Source organism: Emydura macquarii, unplaced genomic scaffold (assembly GCF_026122565.2).
Source record: "Emydura macquarii macquarii isolate MOO-44397 ecotype Brisbane River unplaced genomic scaffold, CSIRO-AGI_Emac_v2 contig_306, whole genome shotgun sequence".
Lineage (NCBI taxonomy): Eukaryota > Metazoa > Chordata > Testudines > Chelidae > Emydura > Emydura macquarii.
In genome coordinates this window covers 7012378-7030794 of record NW_027130443.1, presented here as the reverse complement: position 1 = coordinate 7030794, position 18417 = coordinate 7012378, and the positions used below count along the sequence as shown (strand labels likewise).

At 54.1% G+C, this 18417-nt stretch overlaps 1 protein-coding gene across 1 annotated transcript in view; it reads right to left on the bottom strand.

Moving 5' to 3' along the window:
• The window catches only part of MYO1F (myosin IF), a 45338-nt gene extending 32394 nt beyond the window's left edge, over positions 1-12944 (bottom strand). The window contains exons 1-2 of the mRNA XM_067554416.1: positions 12798-12944; positions 1346-1483 (exon numbers count right to left, since the gene is read on the bottom strand). Coding sequence (XP_067410517.1) covers positions 1346-1483; positions 12798-12800 — 141 coding nt within the window. The 5' untranslated portion in view covers positions 12801-12944. The remainder of the gene's footprint in view (positions 1-1345; positions 1484-12797) is intronic.
• Positions 12945-18417: the final 5473 nt, after the last annotated feature.

The window sequence follows — 18417 nt, the reverse complement described above, 5'->3', positions numbered from 1 at the left end:
CCACGTGCTCCTGTTTACAATGAAAGTGAGAGCGTCTCGTGAGGACTGGTTGGCACTGGTTTTCTGACAGAAAATTGGGTTTTCAACAAAATCATTGTTTTGTGCAAAGTGTTCAGTTTCTGCGGAAAATGTAGATATTCCCTAAAAACCCGAAATATTTCAACTCAGAACGTCTCATGGGGGGGCTGTAGTTCAGGTGGCTTATGCTCCCATTCTCCTCTATGGGTCAGGCTTTCTGGCCAGACTACATCTCCCAAGATGCATCACAGCCGAGACTCCTATGATACCGCCTCTTGACCAACAGAGTTGAAAGTGGTGCATCATGGGAGATATATTCAGGTTCCTTATAGTCCTCTTACGGCCAGCCAGGCTCCCTGGTTGGTCTACATCTCCTATGATTAAGGACACGATTCTGTCATGGAAGGTCACAAATTCTGTGACTTTCCAGGACCTCCGTGACTTCTGCTGAGGCAGGGCTGGAGCAGCTGTCAGTCCCTGGAACAGTTGACCAGCAGCCAACCCCAGGTCTGCTGGAACAGGCACCTGGATTGGGTTAAACCCCCTCTGGGCTGGAGCAGCAACGGTCAGCCCCTCCCTGGCAGCTCGGTGGGAGGTGGGCTTTCCAATGGCACACAGCCTGATCGGGAACACGGAAGGCCGAAATTTTAAAAGACCTGAGGGTTGGCATTTCCGAAGCGCTTAGCACTCAGCAGCTCCCAGGCAGATTTTTAAGGGAGCTCAGCACCCAACGGGCAAAGCACTTTTGAAAATCCAGGCCCTTGTGTTGGTGCGTAAATGGGAGCTGAATTCTTTTGAAATTCTGGCCCTGACCGTGAGTGCTGAAGACTTTGTAAAATTCTGCCCCTAGTGGCCCAGGAGGAGCGTGCATTGGTCCATTCAAGCCTGTCAGAAACACCAGGAGTCATTTCTTCTCCGGCCTTCCCATGGGAGAAGCAGGAGCTTCCAGACACGGATTGAGAGGCGCCCAGTTTTGCAGCTGTATCTGAGAGAGCCTGAACTGACTGCTGAGTATTGTTCAGTGACTCACCGGAGATATCCCTACGCCTCCTACATCAACAGGAGAGTTGGGGACTATTTTCCTCCTGTATCTCCAATCCCGGAAGGTCATTGCTGATACAAGAGCCTGGGCTCGCCCCCTTTACGGGGATACCACTAGATCAGGCACGTAAAGGACAGACTAGAATGGCCAGAACAGACCCCAGGTTAAACCACGCCACTGAAAGGCACACAGGTGCAGCACTGCTGCCACAGATCTGGCCTGTCCTGGTTTCTATAAGAAGCTTCCTGCCCCGATGCCCCCAGCACGGCCCCCTGGAAAGGATACGAAGATGTAATCATCCATGAAGCGCTTTTTAAGGTTTTCCACAATAGCATCCTCCGAGATTTTGGACAGAAGGACCATGTCATCCACTCCGCTCTGCTTGACATTGTGGCTCTGCCAGTGAAACCTCTCCTTACTGCCCTGTGGGGAGAGGGGAGAGAATTATTGTCTGCAGCAATGCAAAGGAAATACTTTCGAGAAAGCCGCACGGTCCGATGGATCGGACTTGGGTGCGTGAGTCAGAACCGGGGGAGAGGGGAGTTCGGATCCTTGCTCAGCCAATGACTCTTGATTTAAACATGGTGTAACAGGTCTCACCCCCCACCAGGGCATCCCCAGGCAGCTAGCCCCAGTGCAACAGACAAATCCTGCCTCAGTTTCCCCCTTTTGTCCCTGGGGCCAACTGAGTTGCCCATCTTCTCCCTCTGGACCCAATCAGCAGCCATCTCACCTGCCTGGGAAAGGAAATATGTCCTTTTCCAAGTCCTGTTCAAGGCCCATTCCTGGACATAGTTTGTGAATATAATTCCAAGCTTCAGCAGCTCTCTCAGAATAAGACAATTAATAAACCCCAAAGCAGTTCTCCAGTGTTGCACCAGTTCCTCTGCTGTTATTCCAGGCCCCATTCTCCAGACCATCCACCCGAGAGTGAATAAACCCTGCTTCACAATTCCCACGTCCCTGGTCCAGGGCCCTCACAGCACTGGCCATTCACCACACTTACTACAACCCATGCCTCAGGGTTCCTCTGAGCAGGCTTCCATCAGCGGTCCATGCCCCAGCCCCTCCACCTGCCGACCCCCCTTGCGGGATCATCCTCTTGCTCTTGGGTTGGGCTGAGGCAGGTTTCCCCCCTTTACCCAGGGCCTCTGCACAAAACTTCTACCTAATGGCCCCCCCCGGTCTGCTTTTTTTCCCCACCAGGAGCTTCCAACTCCTGCTTTCCCAGGCTTCTAGCCACTCTCTTCAGGGAATCCCCACCATCCTCTGGCTTGTTTTAGGAAACCTGACCTATGAGGCATGTTTAGTATTGAGAAGAGAAGACTGAGGGGGGAGCTGATAAATATGCTAAGGACGAAAGAGGACAGCGATCCATTGTTCTCCATAACCATGGGATGCAGGAGAAGAAGTAAAGGGCTCAATCTGCAGCAAGGAAGAGTTAAGTTAGATGATAGGTGAAACTTTCTAACTCTAAGGGGAGTTAAGCTCTGGACCAGGCTCCCAAGGGAGGCTGTGGGGTCTCCGTCATTGGAGGTTTTTAAGAATAGGTTGGACAAACCCGTCAGGGGTGGTCTAGATTTCCTGGGCCCTGCCTCAGTGCAGGGGGCTGGACTCGATACCCTCCCAAGGTCCCGTCCAGCCCTACAGTTCTAGGATGCTCCCTTAACTGCTGCGTGGCTCTGTATAGCAGCCAGGGGTCTGCGCCTCCTCCCTCCCACTGATGTCATAGAAATAGACGTTAGGAGCCTAAATTCCGTTGTGCATCTGGGCCTTAGATTGGAAGCGCTTTGGGGCAGGGACCATCTTTGTGTTATTTGTTGGTACAGGGCTCAGTACAATGAGGCCCTGGCTTGTAGGTGCCCTTCCAATACAGATACGTAAATAATCCTAATAAGTATAATTAATAATTTCCTCTCCGTGACAGATGAGTAGGAATGGCTTGTTTCTGTTTTTTAGTGTATCACTGAGGAAGTGTCCTACGGTTGTCCATCCTTGTCCACACATGGCAGCTGGTTGGGAGGGAAGCTGTGGCCTGGGGTTAGGACTTTACAGGCTATGCAAAAGGGATCAGAATGAACTGGGAGTTTTGCCAAGTTAATTTCCCTTGCTGGCTGCCGTTTTGTGCTAAGCTTTCATTAAAAAAAAAAAAAGTATCTAATCCTTAAGATTGCAAAGAAAACCTTCCACAAGTGACCCGAGTGTAAACTAATGCCTGCCTGAGTCTGCAGACAGCCCAAAACAACAGCTCTGAGAGAAGTTATCTTAATAGCGTGTTAACTCTGAAACATAATAATGACCATTTAAATATCAACTTTGTTCATTACTTAGAGCCTGGTCAAAGACAAGAAAGAATACAAGAATGTTATGGTGTGATGGTCTGCCAAACCCACTGTGAATAGCATCTTGTTTGGGCATCACATGTGGGTCGTGCTTGGAATGTGGAAGGAGTTTGGTTTGTGGGTGGAGCTGTAGAGAGTACAACCACTTCTTTGTTTCAAGACTGACCCCAGCTTTGGCCATTCCTAGCCTGTCTCCTCCTTTCTAGCCCAGTTCATTGCTCTAGTAAATTTCACTGTGTTTCACTCAAAGCAGGAGCTGCTCAGGCCCTGCCCATCCAACTGTCCCTATCTCAGTGAATCTTCTGCATGTTGCTGCTGTTCCAGAATTTCCTTTTTTCTCTTTACGTGCACAAGCACCAGCTTTCACTTCTCCCATCAGCCAGTTGGGTCTTCCATTTCCCCTTTTCTTCTCTTCCTCTTTTGCTTTGTTTTCCTGTCTCTTCTAGAGCCACAGAGCTGATTTTGGACCTGGGATTTCAGATTGTTCCACATACTAATCTGACTTGGACCCTAGCATCCAGCCTCTTCCAGCTATTTCATACAGGAAATAAGAGTGGGTGTGTCCCAAACACCTGCTACCTGTGTCCCTTCTCTAGATCACATGTACCTCCCTTGTGCAGCCAGACCTCGCTAGACCAGCAGGTGCCAAGTATTCTCAGCTGAGGTTACATCCACTTGTGCGGATCAGCCCATTTCCCGTCCTTGTCATTCCTGTACCTTCTCCATTGTGTCATCTGCCCCATGGGCTGGCAGATGCTTCTCGGCTGGATGACAGCCAAGCAATATGCCTGGGCGTGAAGCCTTCAGCATTTAGGAAACTCCAGTTAGTACCGAATGCTGCAGCAACACAGGCTACCGTCAGTTCATCAGACCTGTCCTCCGCTTTCTGCATTGGCATCGCACAATGTTTTAAATCAAATTCAAGGTCTCAATCCTTATCTTCCAAGCACTTCACATCTTGGGCCCAAGCAACCTGAAAGGGCTGCAGGATGAAGACCTGTCTTTGACAATGGTGGTACAATACACCCCTCTGGCCCAGTGGAACTCTCTACAATAAAGGTACAGCTGATTTGTGCAGGAGACAGAACTTTCTTGTGGACTGGCTCGAAACTGTGGAATGAACGCCCCCAGAAATGAAGGACAATCACAAAACCGCCCCATCTCCCGTTCCAAGTGCACGGTGCATTGCTTTGACCTGGCCTTCTCCAACATAAACACATGGCACCATGTATATTTATAAACAACAACACTAAACCCTACCAAAAAACAAGACATCCACTGTGCATGTGTCTCTGGGGAAAGGATGAGCGCCCAACCAACACGTGGCAGATGCTGGTCACATTGCTTAATGCACGACTGGAAGGTGCTCAGATACTCCAAAGATGAGTACGGAATAAGAACCTATACAGACTAGACGAGGATAGAAAGGTCCGGAGGGAACGCTGGAGTTAGTCATAGGCCACAGTCCGAGATGTCATGGGCCCAATTCACCCCTGCTGTAGCTGTACTGATGTCAATGGGGAGGAGTTTGCCCCCTTCCGGTCCTCAGGCCAAAGTCATATAAGGTCAGGAGGGTAAGCGGAGACAGATGGAGGCCACCAAACAATGCCTCCCCGGTGACCCCGGCCATCTCTCTCATTAGCTGCAGGACCTGCTGTTGGGCTTTAATGTCAGGTGTGAAACTGAGTCATGCAACGGGAAGCATGATGCAAAAAAAAGAAAAAAACCCGTTATTCCGTATCGACCCAACCCCACCTGCCTCAGGTTATCCAGGGTGCGAAAGGCTTACTAGCCGGAACTGTTGCAGGATTGCTGCAGGCACAGGACGCTGGGTAGGCAGGATTTTCATACGGACCCTTTGAAAACTCGGCCTGTTCTTCCCTCTTTCTTTAGTTCCTTGTTTAATTTCCTTCCTCTGCCTCCCTCCCCCACGCTTTCTCTCTCTCTGCCGAGTAAGAAGTTATAAAAGAAACCCAGCGAAGATGGGATCATGGTACAGATTAATCATGCTGTTTTCCTGTGATGCTATTATTAGCTGGACTTTTCTGTGACTATTAGTAGCACTTAGAGCTGTGCAAACTAAGCAAGGGGCTAATCAAGCCTCATGCTTCAGGGCATGGTCAGCTGGTCATGACAAAAGTCAGGAAGGGATTGTTTTTTCATCCACAGCAATTTACAAGGGGCCAGATGCCTTATGAGGCTTTCTGGCCTTCCTCTCAGATCTCTGGCACAGGTCATTATGAGAGACAGGGTACCGGTCAGACTAGACTGGCCAGGGGTGTTAGCTGCATTGAAGGGTTAAGGCAAATAATTCAATTTCCTGTATCACAAACATGCTTTTGATCAATAATACACCCTTATGCTCTAATCCGTTTCAGCCAGGCACTTGGCCCTATGGAACTCCAGCCAGATGGCTGGTGCTTACCCTTAGCTAGAGACAGTTCACTGCTTCTTGAGCAAGCTAACATTTTTGCCAGCGTGTGCCTTCCTGCTCCCACCGTTCCCTGGTTCCCTGACGGAGTTAATGTGCCTCAACAAACAGACGCAATGGGACAAAACCTGGCCCTGTTTAGTTCAACGGGAGTTTTGCCAGTGACGTCAACTGGAGCAGGAATTGTCCCCGTGGCAGCACGTCACTTCAACAGTGCCTCTCATGTGAAGAGCTCAAAGTACTCTACAAATAGGGGTGAGTTAGGCCCCACGGTCCCCTGTGCAGCAGGGCGGCCCCGTTAGCCCCTTTGACAGGTGGGGGAACCGAGGCACAGGGAGATCACACTGCAAGTCACCCAACTAAGGTCACGCAGCAAGTCAGTGGCAGTGTCTGGAGTAGATTCTGGACCTTGTGAGGCGCAGTCTCCAGCGCTGCCCACTAGCGGCATTCCCTCCCTGTCACGTACCCACCCCTGCAAACGAAAACCGTGAACCCAAGTTAGTGTGTCTGACTCATTCTTCGCAGTAAAGCCGTGATGTCAAGGAAGGTCCTTCAACGCTAGCCAGGAACTGAAAGGCCGGGTGAGGGAACTCCCACGCTCACAGCTGGACAGTATCTAGCTCTCTGACCGGACAGAAGGAAGTGCTGGTCTTGGGCTTAAATCACAAGGCTAGCTGTCAAGAGACCTAGGCGCACTTCAGTGGGTGGGGGGGGGGGTGTGCTCCCTGCCTTCTCCCTCACAGTGACTCCTCCCGGGGTGCAGAGGGGCTCTTTGCGGTAAGCGGAGAGCGTCAACGTATTGCTCCCTGCCCCAGCTGCCCTGAGCACGCCCCAGCGTGGGGACTGGGCTCACCTTAGCTTGCAAGTATTGCCATGTGCTGAGGTAAAGCTCTTAAGAACCAGCCCTGCGTCCCAGAGGAGAGTGAGATGGAGGAACGGGAACCCACAGGCTCGGAATGGAGCTGGGCAGAGAACGCCCGCTTCAGTTCTGAGCTCCCAGCCTGGCTGGGGCCGGCACCTCTGACTTGTTCCCCCAGCCTGGGCCTGCTGTGCCAGGCCAGAGCCGTGTTCGAGCCCGGCCTCCCCGCATGGTGTGGTGGCAAGGGGCAGGCCCTGCCTGAATTGTTGGCCACCGGCTCGGAGGGATGCTGGGCGTCCTGAGCGCTGCATCGTGGCTGGTGCCGTCGGGGAGGCCAGGTGGCTCGTGCTCTGTGCTGCTGTGCAGAGGGTCTGTGTTCAGTTCCTCTCCTTTCATTCCCTGAGCCGGCAGGCCTGGGGGCAAGGGGCCGGGGTGGGTGATGCAGGGCAACCTGCTCGGCCCCTGTGCAGGGAAGAGGGGTCATGACTTCCTGGATGCCAACCCATGTAATAGACATAGATGGTGGGGGGCTGGGGATCTGACAACTGGTGTGGTGGGGGAAGGGGAGAAGGCCTGAGGGCTGGGGGGAAGGAGAGGCAGTCTGGGGGCTGGTATGGTTAGAGGGGATGGGAAAAGGGCAGGGCCTACACTCCATACTGGGCTGCCCTGTGCTGCCCGTACCTGGTGTCCGACTCCTTACTGGCAGCCTTAAGTAACTATCGGCCAAGACGGGGGCAAGCAGTGAGTTTGCTTTCACAACATTTAGCCCCCAGTTCCCCTTTTCCTTCCTCAGTCCTTGTGCAGTCTGTGGCCGCAGCACAAACCTCAGGCCCAGCCTCTTGCAAAATCCCAGAACTCAAAATGAGTGCTTCAGATTATTTCTGTGCGGCACGCACTCCCCAGCTCCGGGAGGAGAGGGGGTTAAGCCCTCACTGGCAGGAGGCAGAAAATGCCCCACCAGAGTCCTTTTCCTCTACGATCTTAACAGTGGGGGGCCTTTCAGATGCCCCTGGATGTGACTCATAGACCAAACTCTTTGGAGCAGGGACTGTCTTTTTGTTCTTTGTACAGCACCTAGCACAATGGGGGTCAGGTCCATGACTGGAACGCCGAGACACTACTGCAATACCAATACATAAACCATAATAACTGTGATCATCAGTCTAATTAGAACAGTTTCCGCTTCCTCTCTGGCTCCCATTTGCTGTACTGGCCTCCCACTGGTATTTTTAGTTACGAGGGCCCCGGTCCTCTGCTGACTTCCATTGATTTCAGTGGAAGGTCAGGGGCCTAGATACCTTTGAGGCCCCGAGCCGAGAAGCCTTGGCATGGAGCCAGGGAGTCTGATTTGCCATACCAACGATTCAGAGAGGTTGTTTCCCACCCACCTTGCACGGGTGCAAATGACAGCACAAGGTACCAGGCAATGGAGAATTTGGCCCTTCGTTTGTCTCCTCTGCTTCTTAATCTCTCTGTCTTCCACTATTATTTAGCTCTGAAACCACCTCACTTAACTCTGGGATACAGTTTGTATGTTCAGTGTCGCCCCAGCCAAACTGCAGGCACTTCCCTACACACACCCAGCCCAATGAGTTTAGATCAGATTTACAGATTTTGGAAGGCCGGAAGGGATCACTGGATCATCTAGTCCGACCACCTGCATAACACAGGCCATTACATTTTACCCAGTTACCCCTGTGTTGAGCCCAATAACTCGTGTTTGACTTGTACATATCATCCAGCAAAGCAGCCCGTCTGGATATGAAGACACCGAGCAATGGAGAATCCTCCCTTTCCCTTGTCCCGTTGGTTAATCGCCCTCATTGTTAAAACAGCGTGCCTTCTTTCTCATTTGAATTTGTTTGGCTTTAACTCCCAGCCATTTATCAATCACCCTCCTCCAGGACCAGGCTTCAGATGTGCGTCTAGTGGCTGATCAGCTCGTGGCAGGACTTAGCTGTCAGTTGCAATGAGCTAACACTAGTACTGAAACTTACGGCCTGATTCCCCATTACGCTGCACCTTGTGCGGCCATTTACAACAGGGCGAAGAGGGCGTAAAATACTGCTAAGTCAATGGTGTAAAGGATGACATGATACGCAGGGCACTTGTTTGTGCACTACTCTGACAGGTGGTGCTTCATCACTGTCTGTCACCGGAGGTTAAATTTGCACCTACCACCTCCTGAAACCACAGATATTTTGTACGGCGAAAGGTTTCAGAGAGCACGGAGGCTGCACAACTTCCCCAGTGACTTTGCACACCATATCAGCCTTTCTTCAAAGTGCAATTCCTGTCAGGAAAGCAACTGTGAAGCCCAAGAAGGGGAAAAAACCACAGTGCAAACATGGGCAAAGCATCACTTCCGAAAGGGGAGCAAACAGCCTGCAACCAGAGCCTTAAACCCCCTGAAATGTGCAAAAGACCAAGAAGGGGATATCGCATTTCCAGCCAGGGAATCAAAACTAATCCAAATTACAAGTGCAAAGGTGAGTGTGTGTGTGTCCAATTGCCACAGCACCAAACTGCTCTTAGGACGTGAGAATCCAGCTATGTTCTGCTTGCCTCTTACGTGGGTACAACGAACAGGAAGGATGAGTAAACCGGAGGTTAGTGCACAGAGAAGGCTGTCAAATGGCCAGCTCCCGGCTCTGCTGTAGTCTCATTGTATGGCCTTCAGCTCATCATGGAACAGCTTTGTGCCTCATTTACCCCTGACTCACCTCGCCGGGGCAGGGGGGAGAGAGCCAGGTTGTTAAGTGCCTTGAGATGCTCAGCGAGGAGGGGAGAGCGTCCTAGCTGCGGGGCAGCCAGCTGTACTTGATCTGATCTCCTGGATAATGCAGGAGGTGGAACAAGGCTATGGTGCTTGCTCTCCAAGAGCCGGCAGGAGGGAAGGATGCAGCACACAGATGCGGCTCCAAGGCCCAGAGGGAGCAGATATCTCGGGCTAGGAGGTCCCGCTTGTATCGGCCTGACCGTAACCACGTTCTGAAAAGGTGCAGCTGCTTCTCACGTCCAGGTTTCTTTTTATAACATTTCTCCGTAGCGTGACTGCAAGCCATCACGACCCTGTCGGTATTTAACAGCTAGAGGTGCAAGCTCCAAGGGCCAGAGTCAGCTCTCTGCTGACACTGGGACAGAGGCAGCTGGCATCTCACCTATTCAGGGGCTCCAGAACCCCCTGGCACAGGCTAGGGCAGCCCTCAGAACTACTTTCCATAGTGCCACTGCAGGAGCAGAGAATAATAGGGGTGCAGGTCGGCTTTGGTCATGTCCGCTGCCAGCCCTTCCCCTTCTGTAGTCCACCTGTGGCCAGCCTCCACCCAGAACGTCCCCTGCCCCCAGGGCTGCTGCGGAAGTGGCCCAGTTGCTGACTCGACACAGGGGCTGCTGCTACACGAGGGGGGGTGCTTAGGCCTGTCCAAAAGCCACTTTGCTCCAGCCTGGCTTCCCCAAGGGGCCCTCGGGCAGGCTCCAAGAAGGGAGCGGGATTGTTTAGAAGCCCAAATGGGGGGGATAACTAGGGACAGGAACAGGAAACCAGGAGGTATCTCCAACTGGTGGGACCAGCCAGGCTGGTGGGGTGCAGGAGGCCCCATCAGAGGGGTCATTTAAAACCAGACAAGCCAAGGGCCTCACTCTAGGGGCAAGTCTCACACTGCTCCCCACGCCGTGGACCAGGGGGCCGCGTAGCCCTTTTCCCATCTCCACATTCTTTGGGCCTGATGGCCCCCGGGCCGGTGCCTTGGGTCGCCACGGACACCACTGCCACATGGCTGCAGAACCCCCCCCCCCCCCCGCGCTGCTCTGCTCACGCCTCGCCCTCCCTGCGGGGGTGTGAACGGCAGCATGAGGCGCCAGGCCGGGGACAACCAGGACCAAAGACTGTGGAGATGGGAAAAGGCCTGACCGCCCCTGGCACGTGGGTACCATGGCGATGGGCCCTATGAAATCCCCAAGCGGGACAGCAACTGCCCCAGCTTCTTATCGCTGAGCGCGCTCTCCCCTCTGTGTTCACGCTGGCTGCTGTGTCCCATCCTTAAGAAGCACCCCTTGGGCCCCCACCTCTCTCGCTGGCTCCCCTTTATCTCCAGGTTCTTTGTGAGCTCTTGGTTCCACGTGCCTTGACCTCCCCTCCTCCAGGCCAGCGTCTGCCCTCTGTGCTCCTCCCGGCGTCTCTCATGCCTTCCCTTCCAGGTCTAAGGGGCCTTCTCCCATATCCAACCCATTCGGTCTCTCTGTTGCCTGCGACGCCACCAGGCATCTAACACTCCCCAAGCGCATGAGGGCAACAGACTGGAATTATCCACGTTCTTCTCATCCAAAAAGTGCCATGGCCGCCTGGGTGAGGGCGGCGGGTCAGAGCCTTGAGAGATGGTCTTGTGGCTGAAGCGCAGGCCTGGGGATCAGAAGACCCAGGCTCCCCATGCAGGTACCTGTAGACTGTGACCGAGCCACCTCTCAACCGTCTCTGGTAAAATGACTAGATTGAGTCCCTTGAGTCTGTCACTCTCAAGCCGGTTTTCTAACCCCTTCATCATTCTCGTGGCTCTTCTCTGAGCCCTCCCGCATTTATCACCATCCTTCTTGAATTGTGGGCACCAGAACCGGGCACCCTCTTCCAGCAGCCATCACACCAGTGCCCAACGCAGAGGGAAAGCAACCTCTCTGCTCCTAATGCCCCTGTTTATGCATCCACGGATCACATCAGCCCTTCTGGCCACAGTGCTGCAACGCCAGCTATGTCCTGCTGATTAGCCAGAGCAACCCCACGGCTTTTCCAGAGGCAGGGTGCTACGCAGCCCCTGCTTTAGTGTTCCCATCCGTATCACGGGAGGATGACACGCAGCTACCTCTCAGTCGTGTTGCGAGACCCAATAGCTGGGCAAAGTGCAACAGCTTTGTGAAGTTTCCAGAGGCGGCACCTCCACGGCACTTGACCCTGACACTGTGCTGGGGCCTCTCCCTGAATCCCTGACATCAATTTCTACAGAGTTGACAGGTCCCCCATTGCAACACCAACACAGCTCACACCTGCTTAGCGTGCACAACGCACAACACAACGCAGCACCTCTGCAGAGGCAGCCTGGCTCGCAGGTATCTGCATTGCCAGCATTTCAGCACTTGCTCTTTGCTTGCATGGAGGTGACCGTGCTGCTGAAAAGCTGAAGAAGCCAGAAACACTTCTGAGAAGCGGAGCCAGCACATCAGGATTCCAGCCGCCGGGTAGCTCCCAGGCCTGAGCACCCTACCCAACTTTGCCACACTGCCTGAACCCCTCCATCGCCAGCAGCACCCAGCCCCAGCTCAGACCCTCACACTCAGCGCAAACAGCTCCCCACAGCCAGACACCGGCCTGGGCAGCAGAGGGTGAGAATCCAGCTGAGCAATGGCCACAGGTAAGGAACGAGCCATCGTGAGGCCTGGAAGCAGCACAGTCCCCCCCTGCTGTCAGCATCCAGCCCGGTCGGCTCCCCAGCACCCCACTCTTCCCTACCCTGCCCTGGGTGGCACTGGAAGACGCAGGGATGTTCATTCCTGGCATTCTTATTCAGCCGCTGCCCCGAAGGGGCTCACTTGGCAGCCCCCGGGTGTTACTGGGGGGAGGAAGGGGTTTATGCAGACCCCATCTCCCGCCAGGGCAGGGAAGGGTGCAGTGACCCTACTGGGTGCAAAAGCAAGGAGAGGAGTCGTGACACCCAGTGGGTGCAGGGCAGGGCAGGGTGCAGTTACCCCAGTGCTGTGGAGCAGGGCAGGGTGCAGTGACTCCAGTGGGTGCAGGGGCAGGGAAGGAAAAGTTACACTCACTGGGTGCAGGGGCAGGGAAGGAAACAGTTACACTCAGTAGGGACAGTGACCCCAGTGGGTGCAGAGGCAGGGAGAGGAGCTGTGACACCCAGTGGGTGCAGAGGCAGGGAGAGGAGCCATGACACCCAGTGGGGGCAGGGCAGGGCAGGGAGCGGTGACCCCAGTGGGTGCAGAGCAGGGAAGGGAGCATTTACACCCAGTGGGTGCAGGAGCATGGAGCAGTGATGCCCAGCAGGGACAGAGCAGGGGCAGTGCCCTGGGCTTTGCAGCATGGAGCTGATCAGCTCCACTTACCATGGTTTCCCTGCAGCCTGTGGTTCCGGGTCGCCCTGCTGCAGTCTCCTAGCTGGGTAGGGCTGGGCTCTCCAGAGGGGGTGTGCTGGGCTGCTGTCACTGGGGCTCAGGGAGCATGGATGCTCTCTGACCCTGACTCTCCTCACTTTGCTTTTCTGCAGCAAGTGACAAAAGTGCAACTAAAACTGATTTCCTTTGTCACCCGCCTCTCCCCACTTCCTCATTTGATGCAGAGCTGTGAAGGAGAGGGGGGAGCAAGTGGAGTCTACCTGTGGGAGCTGGCACGGGTGATGGGGAAGCACTCACCTGGAACCCAGGCCTGGCTGGGGGGTGGCAGAACTGACCCGTTGCTGGGGTGAGGAGCCGGAGTAGCTCCACGTGAGCCTCCTCTAACAGCCTGGCACTTGGGAGGCACCTGGTTCTCAGGACGCTCTGGGGAAGTGGGAGGCACCTGGTTCTCAGGACGCTCTGGGGAAGTGGGCTGCCTGGTGAGCACGTTGCTTTGGAGGGTCTCCAGGCAGCACCTGCTGGAAATTGAAATTACAAAACCGTTTCCTTTGTAACCATCTTTTCCCACTCTCCCCTGGATTCTGGGCTGAAACGAGCCGGGGGGGAGGGGGGCGGGGGAAGGGAGGGGATCTTTGTCCCAAGCTGACTATTTTGTTTGGTTTTGTGCAAAGTCTGAGCAAAATCTCTAGGCTGTTTCTGAACCAAAGAGCGACTGACTGCCCCCCTCTTTGTCCTCCTCTTCCTGTTTGCAGAAAGGACGGCATCCCTGCGTGTGCTGCAGAGATAACTCCAAGCCGGCTGCTTGGACGCTCGCCCACACAGAGCCTTAGCAAGGAGTACGGCTTGTGGCTGGGGACCACGCTTGATAAAACGGCGTGGCTAAAACGGGAACAAATCCATGGGTGCCTAGCACTTCCCAAGTGTCACCGCGCGTCGTCTCGTGCCATGCCGCCGCCGAGCAGGGGCACAACTCAGCTCCCCCTGCTCCAAAAGCACAGGCCCCTGCCTCATCTGTGAGAGCGGAATCTCCTTTAAGCAGTACAGGGCCTATGCCACACAGCTGAATCGTTCCAATCCAGCTGCGAAACGGCCACGTACGTGCGCAGACACTAGCCAGTTCATTGCAGCAAGACACAGAGAGAGATGCTGGAGGCTGAGCCCCCTGACGTTCAAGGCTGCTCATGTCCTGGGACCAAGCCCCCGGGCCATCGATCACTAATAAAGCCACGGCCCTTCTGAGTATGCTCAGTCAGGAGCGGCTCATTTTTCTTTTTAAAGCAGCCCCTAGTGACACCCCTGCCCCTTTGTGACATTGCGACCTATTGTCCCTGCCCAGCCGGCCCAAGGCTGCTGCCTGCTGCAGAGATGAGCCAGGTTTTCATAAGGACCCAGCCCGGGAGCTCCCCCGGGGATCCTCCCACTTTGCAAAGGCGCTGCTGGCTCCCTGCCTGGGAAGCACAGGTTGCTGACAGCGCCGTCAGCTGGGCACCGGGCCGCCTGATTCAAATGCAGACAGATGCGGGAGAAACTAACTAACCAGGAAGGAAGGGGGGGTGGAGCATGGCTCCAACCCATAATACTCTGGTTAACCTTGATGACCACTTTACTGCATCCCTTTCCTTTTCATGTACAGCCCAGATGTAGCCTTTTAATTAACCAGCGGTTTTTCTCTCTCACACAGGGTAGTGCTTCTTTCTGGCGGTGGGGGGAAGGCAGAGGCCCATTTCCCCTAGTCTCCTGGTCCAGCAGTTCCCCAGATACCCCCATCTCGGGCATTCCCAGCGAAACTGCATCCGTTCCTGGCCTCGGCTCCTCCAGGTGGTCACCATCCAAGAGCAGAGACTCGGGTGCTTGCCTGTCATTCGCTGGACTTGAAAAGACAAGGGTCCAATTTGCTCTAGGAGAGTTCCCGGATTCCAGCTGGCTGGTGACTCTTGCAACTTTGGGTACAGACCAGGTCCGTTAGCCCAACTCTTTGTCTTTAGCATGACAGGCCTGGGTTTGTTTTTGGAAAGCTTGCTTCCTTAACACTTCTCCCTCCATGCTGGGATGGGTCAGATCCACATGATCTCTTATCTTCCTGCCCATCCAGAGCTGGGCCGGGCTCACACCCATCACAGTTCGAGTGTCGGTCTGCTTCATTTCCGAGTTCCATGAATCATCTTCATCCCCTCTTTAACCATCCTCCCAGCGCTCTGTGAGGCAATCGCAGGCTGGCTGATATGGGGAGGTCTGAAGAGGTTTAACCCCATTTTTGCTCAGAAAGGCTTGAAACGCCATGCTTGTAAAACCTGGGCCCTGTCTGTGCCGCGGAACCTGGGGGTCTGTGTGAGGCTAAGGGCTGTCATTGAGGCCACACATGCACTTCTAGCCATTTCAAATATGCATCCACTGTGATTAGAAACATTCTTCCCATGTATGGGCCGGCAAAGGCTGTCTGTATGTGAAATCCTGAATGTCCTGGCCATTCGCAGAGGGGACGGCTGGTGTACCTGGCCATTGGTGACATCCCTTTACTGCTTTTCCCAGGCCTCACCCATGTTTGGCCACCATATATGGCTCTGCGCCAAAGGCTGCCTGTGGGAAATGCCAGGGTGTGCTTCGTGTCACTCCCCCAGGACTTTAGCTCAGCCTTGTCTCGGGAATAACGCCTCCTGTGCCCCACAACAAGCATTGGTTCTCTATGCTCAGTTCTGGACCCTTGGCCCTCAGTGGGTGGAATGCCTTCCCTCGTCTCTGATTTCACCAGCCCTGCAGCATGTGCCGCTGCACACAGGACGGGATCGAATCCGGGTTTGTCCCCGTTGCTGCTCAGCCTCATTGTCTGCATTAAACGCCTCCGTTTTCCTACGAACGGCCATGCTCGTCAATGCTTAGTGCACAAGAAACACACGTCACTTACCGAGCTGCAGGCCGGGAACATGCTGCTTTATTCCACTACAGAGTGGCGGGGGGGAAACATCTACGAACCAAACAGGCAGTAAAGAAGGGTGCAGCATAGCTTCAGCGCCTGTACACTGAGTAATGCAATTAACACATTGCTGAGCATGTTCCCACACTGGTTATAGCGCATGCTTCCTCTTTCCACCCTGCGGGGGCACTCCTGGAGTTCTCCTTCCCCACAACCTCTGCTGCAACCTTCTCCAGCCAGAGGCGCCCCAGAGCGCCTCTCCCACCACCTCTGGGCGGCTTTTCCCTATCTCCCCATTCATCCTCGCCTGGCCCCTCCTTCGCACTATGAATCGGCAGCGAGACAACAGGGAGATGGGATGGCGAGGGGGAGAGGCAGGACAGGAAATGTGCAGCATCGCAGGAAAGGGTTGTGGGCAGGGCTTGGGGGGGCCTCAGTCCTTATTGCTTTCCCATTTGATATCTGGCATCCAGGAGGGACAAGAGAAAAGCATGAGTGTCAGATAATTGCAGGTCGCCTTGTCCTAGGGCCAGCGGCACATTGTGTTTGCTGCAGGCTACAAGATTCTGAAAACTTCCGCTTTAAAGGTGACCGGCAAAGAGGGATGTGTGTGTGTGTATGTGCGTGTGTGTGAGCAAGTACAAATGTGTGTGTATCTGCATGCCCGTATGTGTCTCTGGTTTCCAGCCAGTGCCAATCTGACCCCAGAGCAGTGGTGATCTCACCGGCAGCATCCGTGAGGAAAGGGCTTGAGGCTAATGACCGGCTTTGCAGCCTGCTGCTCCTGGAGCTGGAGAAGGAAGCTGATAGGTTGTTGTCCCGTCCTTGGAAGCTGCTTTCTACAGCCAAGAGCGAAGCCGCTCACAGTCACAGTGGACAAGCCTGGCCAGAACTTTCTCTTCCTTTTGGGGCACTGGTTAGCTGTGCTTTGTGCTGATGGGTGCCTCCTTGCACTGCACATTAAAGACCGAGGCTGTCACGTCACACTGAGCAGGCGATCAGCTCTGGGCGTGTCTATGATGGAGAAGAGACCGTGAAATCAAACCCCAATGAAAAAGTCCAGCAGCCCATTGACACCCCACAACACACTCCTAACCCAGGGTGAGAGCTGCATGCTGGCTAACCTCATCTATGCAGAAACACATGCAAACGACCTACCCGGAGCCAGTTCCTCAGCCCTCGCAGTCATAGGAAACGGATGGCATTGAGATAAACCCCGAGGTAGAGCATTATTAATAGCCAGACAGAGCTGGGTCATTAGACATGCAAATGGCAGCGAGTCACAAACCCCGCCAAAGGTCACAGCGTAACAAGCCAGCGGCTACATGCTCACTCAGCCACCAGGGGCATCAGCAGGAACTGAACCTTAGACCATCGCCACTAAAGGGCCAGGCCGCAGCTTCTCGAGCCAAAGGTGAGCTCCTGTAGTAAACCTCTAGTAATAGCCTGGTGCAGACAGATACTCAGGAAAGGATCTCGTCGGCTGTTTTTACAATAAGCTTCCAGTCTGCCCAAGGAGGAACTAATGATCTCCATGCAGGTAAAAATACAGACAAAACTGTCCCAGTTGTTTTGTGGCTTCGCTGGAGTTTTACTTATTTACCAAGCTAAAGAACTCAGCGTTCACATGTGCTGCCGTCAAAATGTTCAAACTCAGCTGCCTAGAGCAAGACCTCTCAGGCTGGGTGAAGCCACCGCCGTGTATAGGCAGCCGGCTTTGCAGAGCGCTGAACGCCGCCAAGCCAGCCGGAGCTCTGTGTGTGGAGGGACCAGCAACTCAGCCCCGCTTATTGCAGACTGGGCTTTCAAAGGCTCTTTAAGGAAATTAGGCACTGTTGAAAGTCTGGGGAAGGGGGAAGGGCACTTAACTATGAATGTAGGGGTCTGTGGGTCCCCAGGGTTGAACATTTTGGCTTGTGTTTGCCTTGAGTAGCCCCCTTTGGTGGCTGGGAACCATCGCTCATTAGGGATCATTAGTAGAGTTTGGCAAATGAAACAAACACCCGTGGAAGGCGCTGGATTGTGTGCGCAATCGCTTGGAAAGCCACATGCACCTGCGGTCCTGGCTCAGCACGTGCAGGGAGTAGCTAGGAAGCCTGTATCTCAGGAGGATCTTATCTCGACAACTGAAAGGGTCGTGATTCTGTGACACGCCCTCCCAGGAAGGGAGGAGCCCAGAATAAACAAGCAGCCAGCGTTAACGGAGATACCAAACTCTGAAAACTACAGCAAGACCCAAGTCACACAGCACCTGTTGTGTGTCGCTCCAGCGGTGAGCGAGGCCAGGCGACCCTCCTGTGACTGATCAGTTCAGTGTCTCTTGCTCCACACAGGACCATATTTTGGAACAAGTCTCCTAAATTCCACCTGCCCGCTGACAAATCCTTGGCTGTTGGTAAGAACAGAGTTATAATGCCAGCCTCTTCTTTCCCGAAAGTTTGACCTAGAAAACACTCCCCGTCAGCTGCGGGGTTTGTAGCTTCTGCAGACGCAAGGAGGTGGCAGGACCAGTTGCCAGGGCCATTCCATCCAGAAGGGAGCAGCAGCGACAGAAGCGCTGGTGAACCCATGGCATTTCTTTAGCATGCAACCAGGTCCTCACAGCTTGTCTTGCTGGGGCTAGTTGCATCTGTAGCTGCTAAACCAGACTACGCCAGACAGCGGTAATCCCCATGTTACATCAGGGCAGGATGTCTGCAC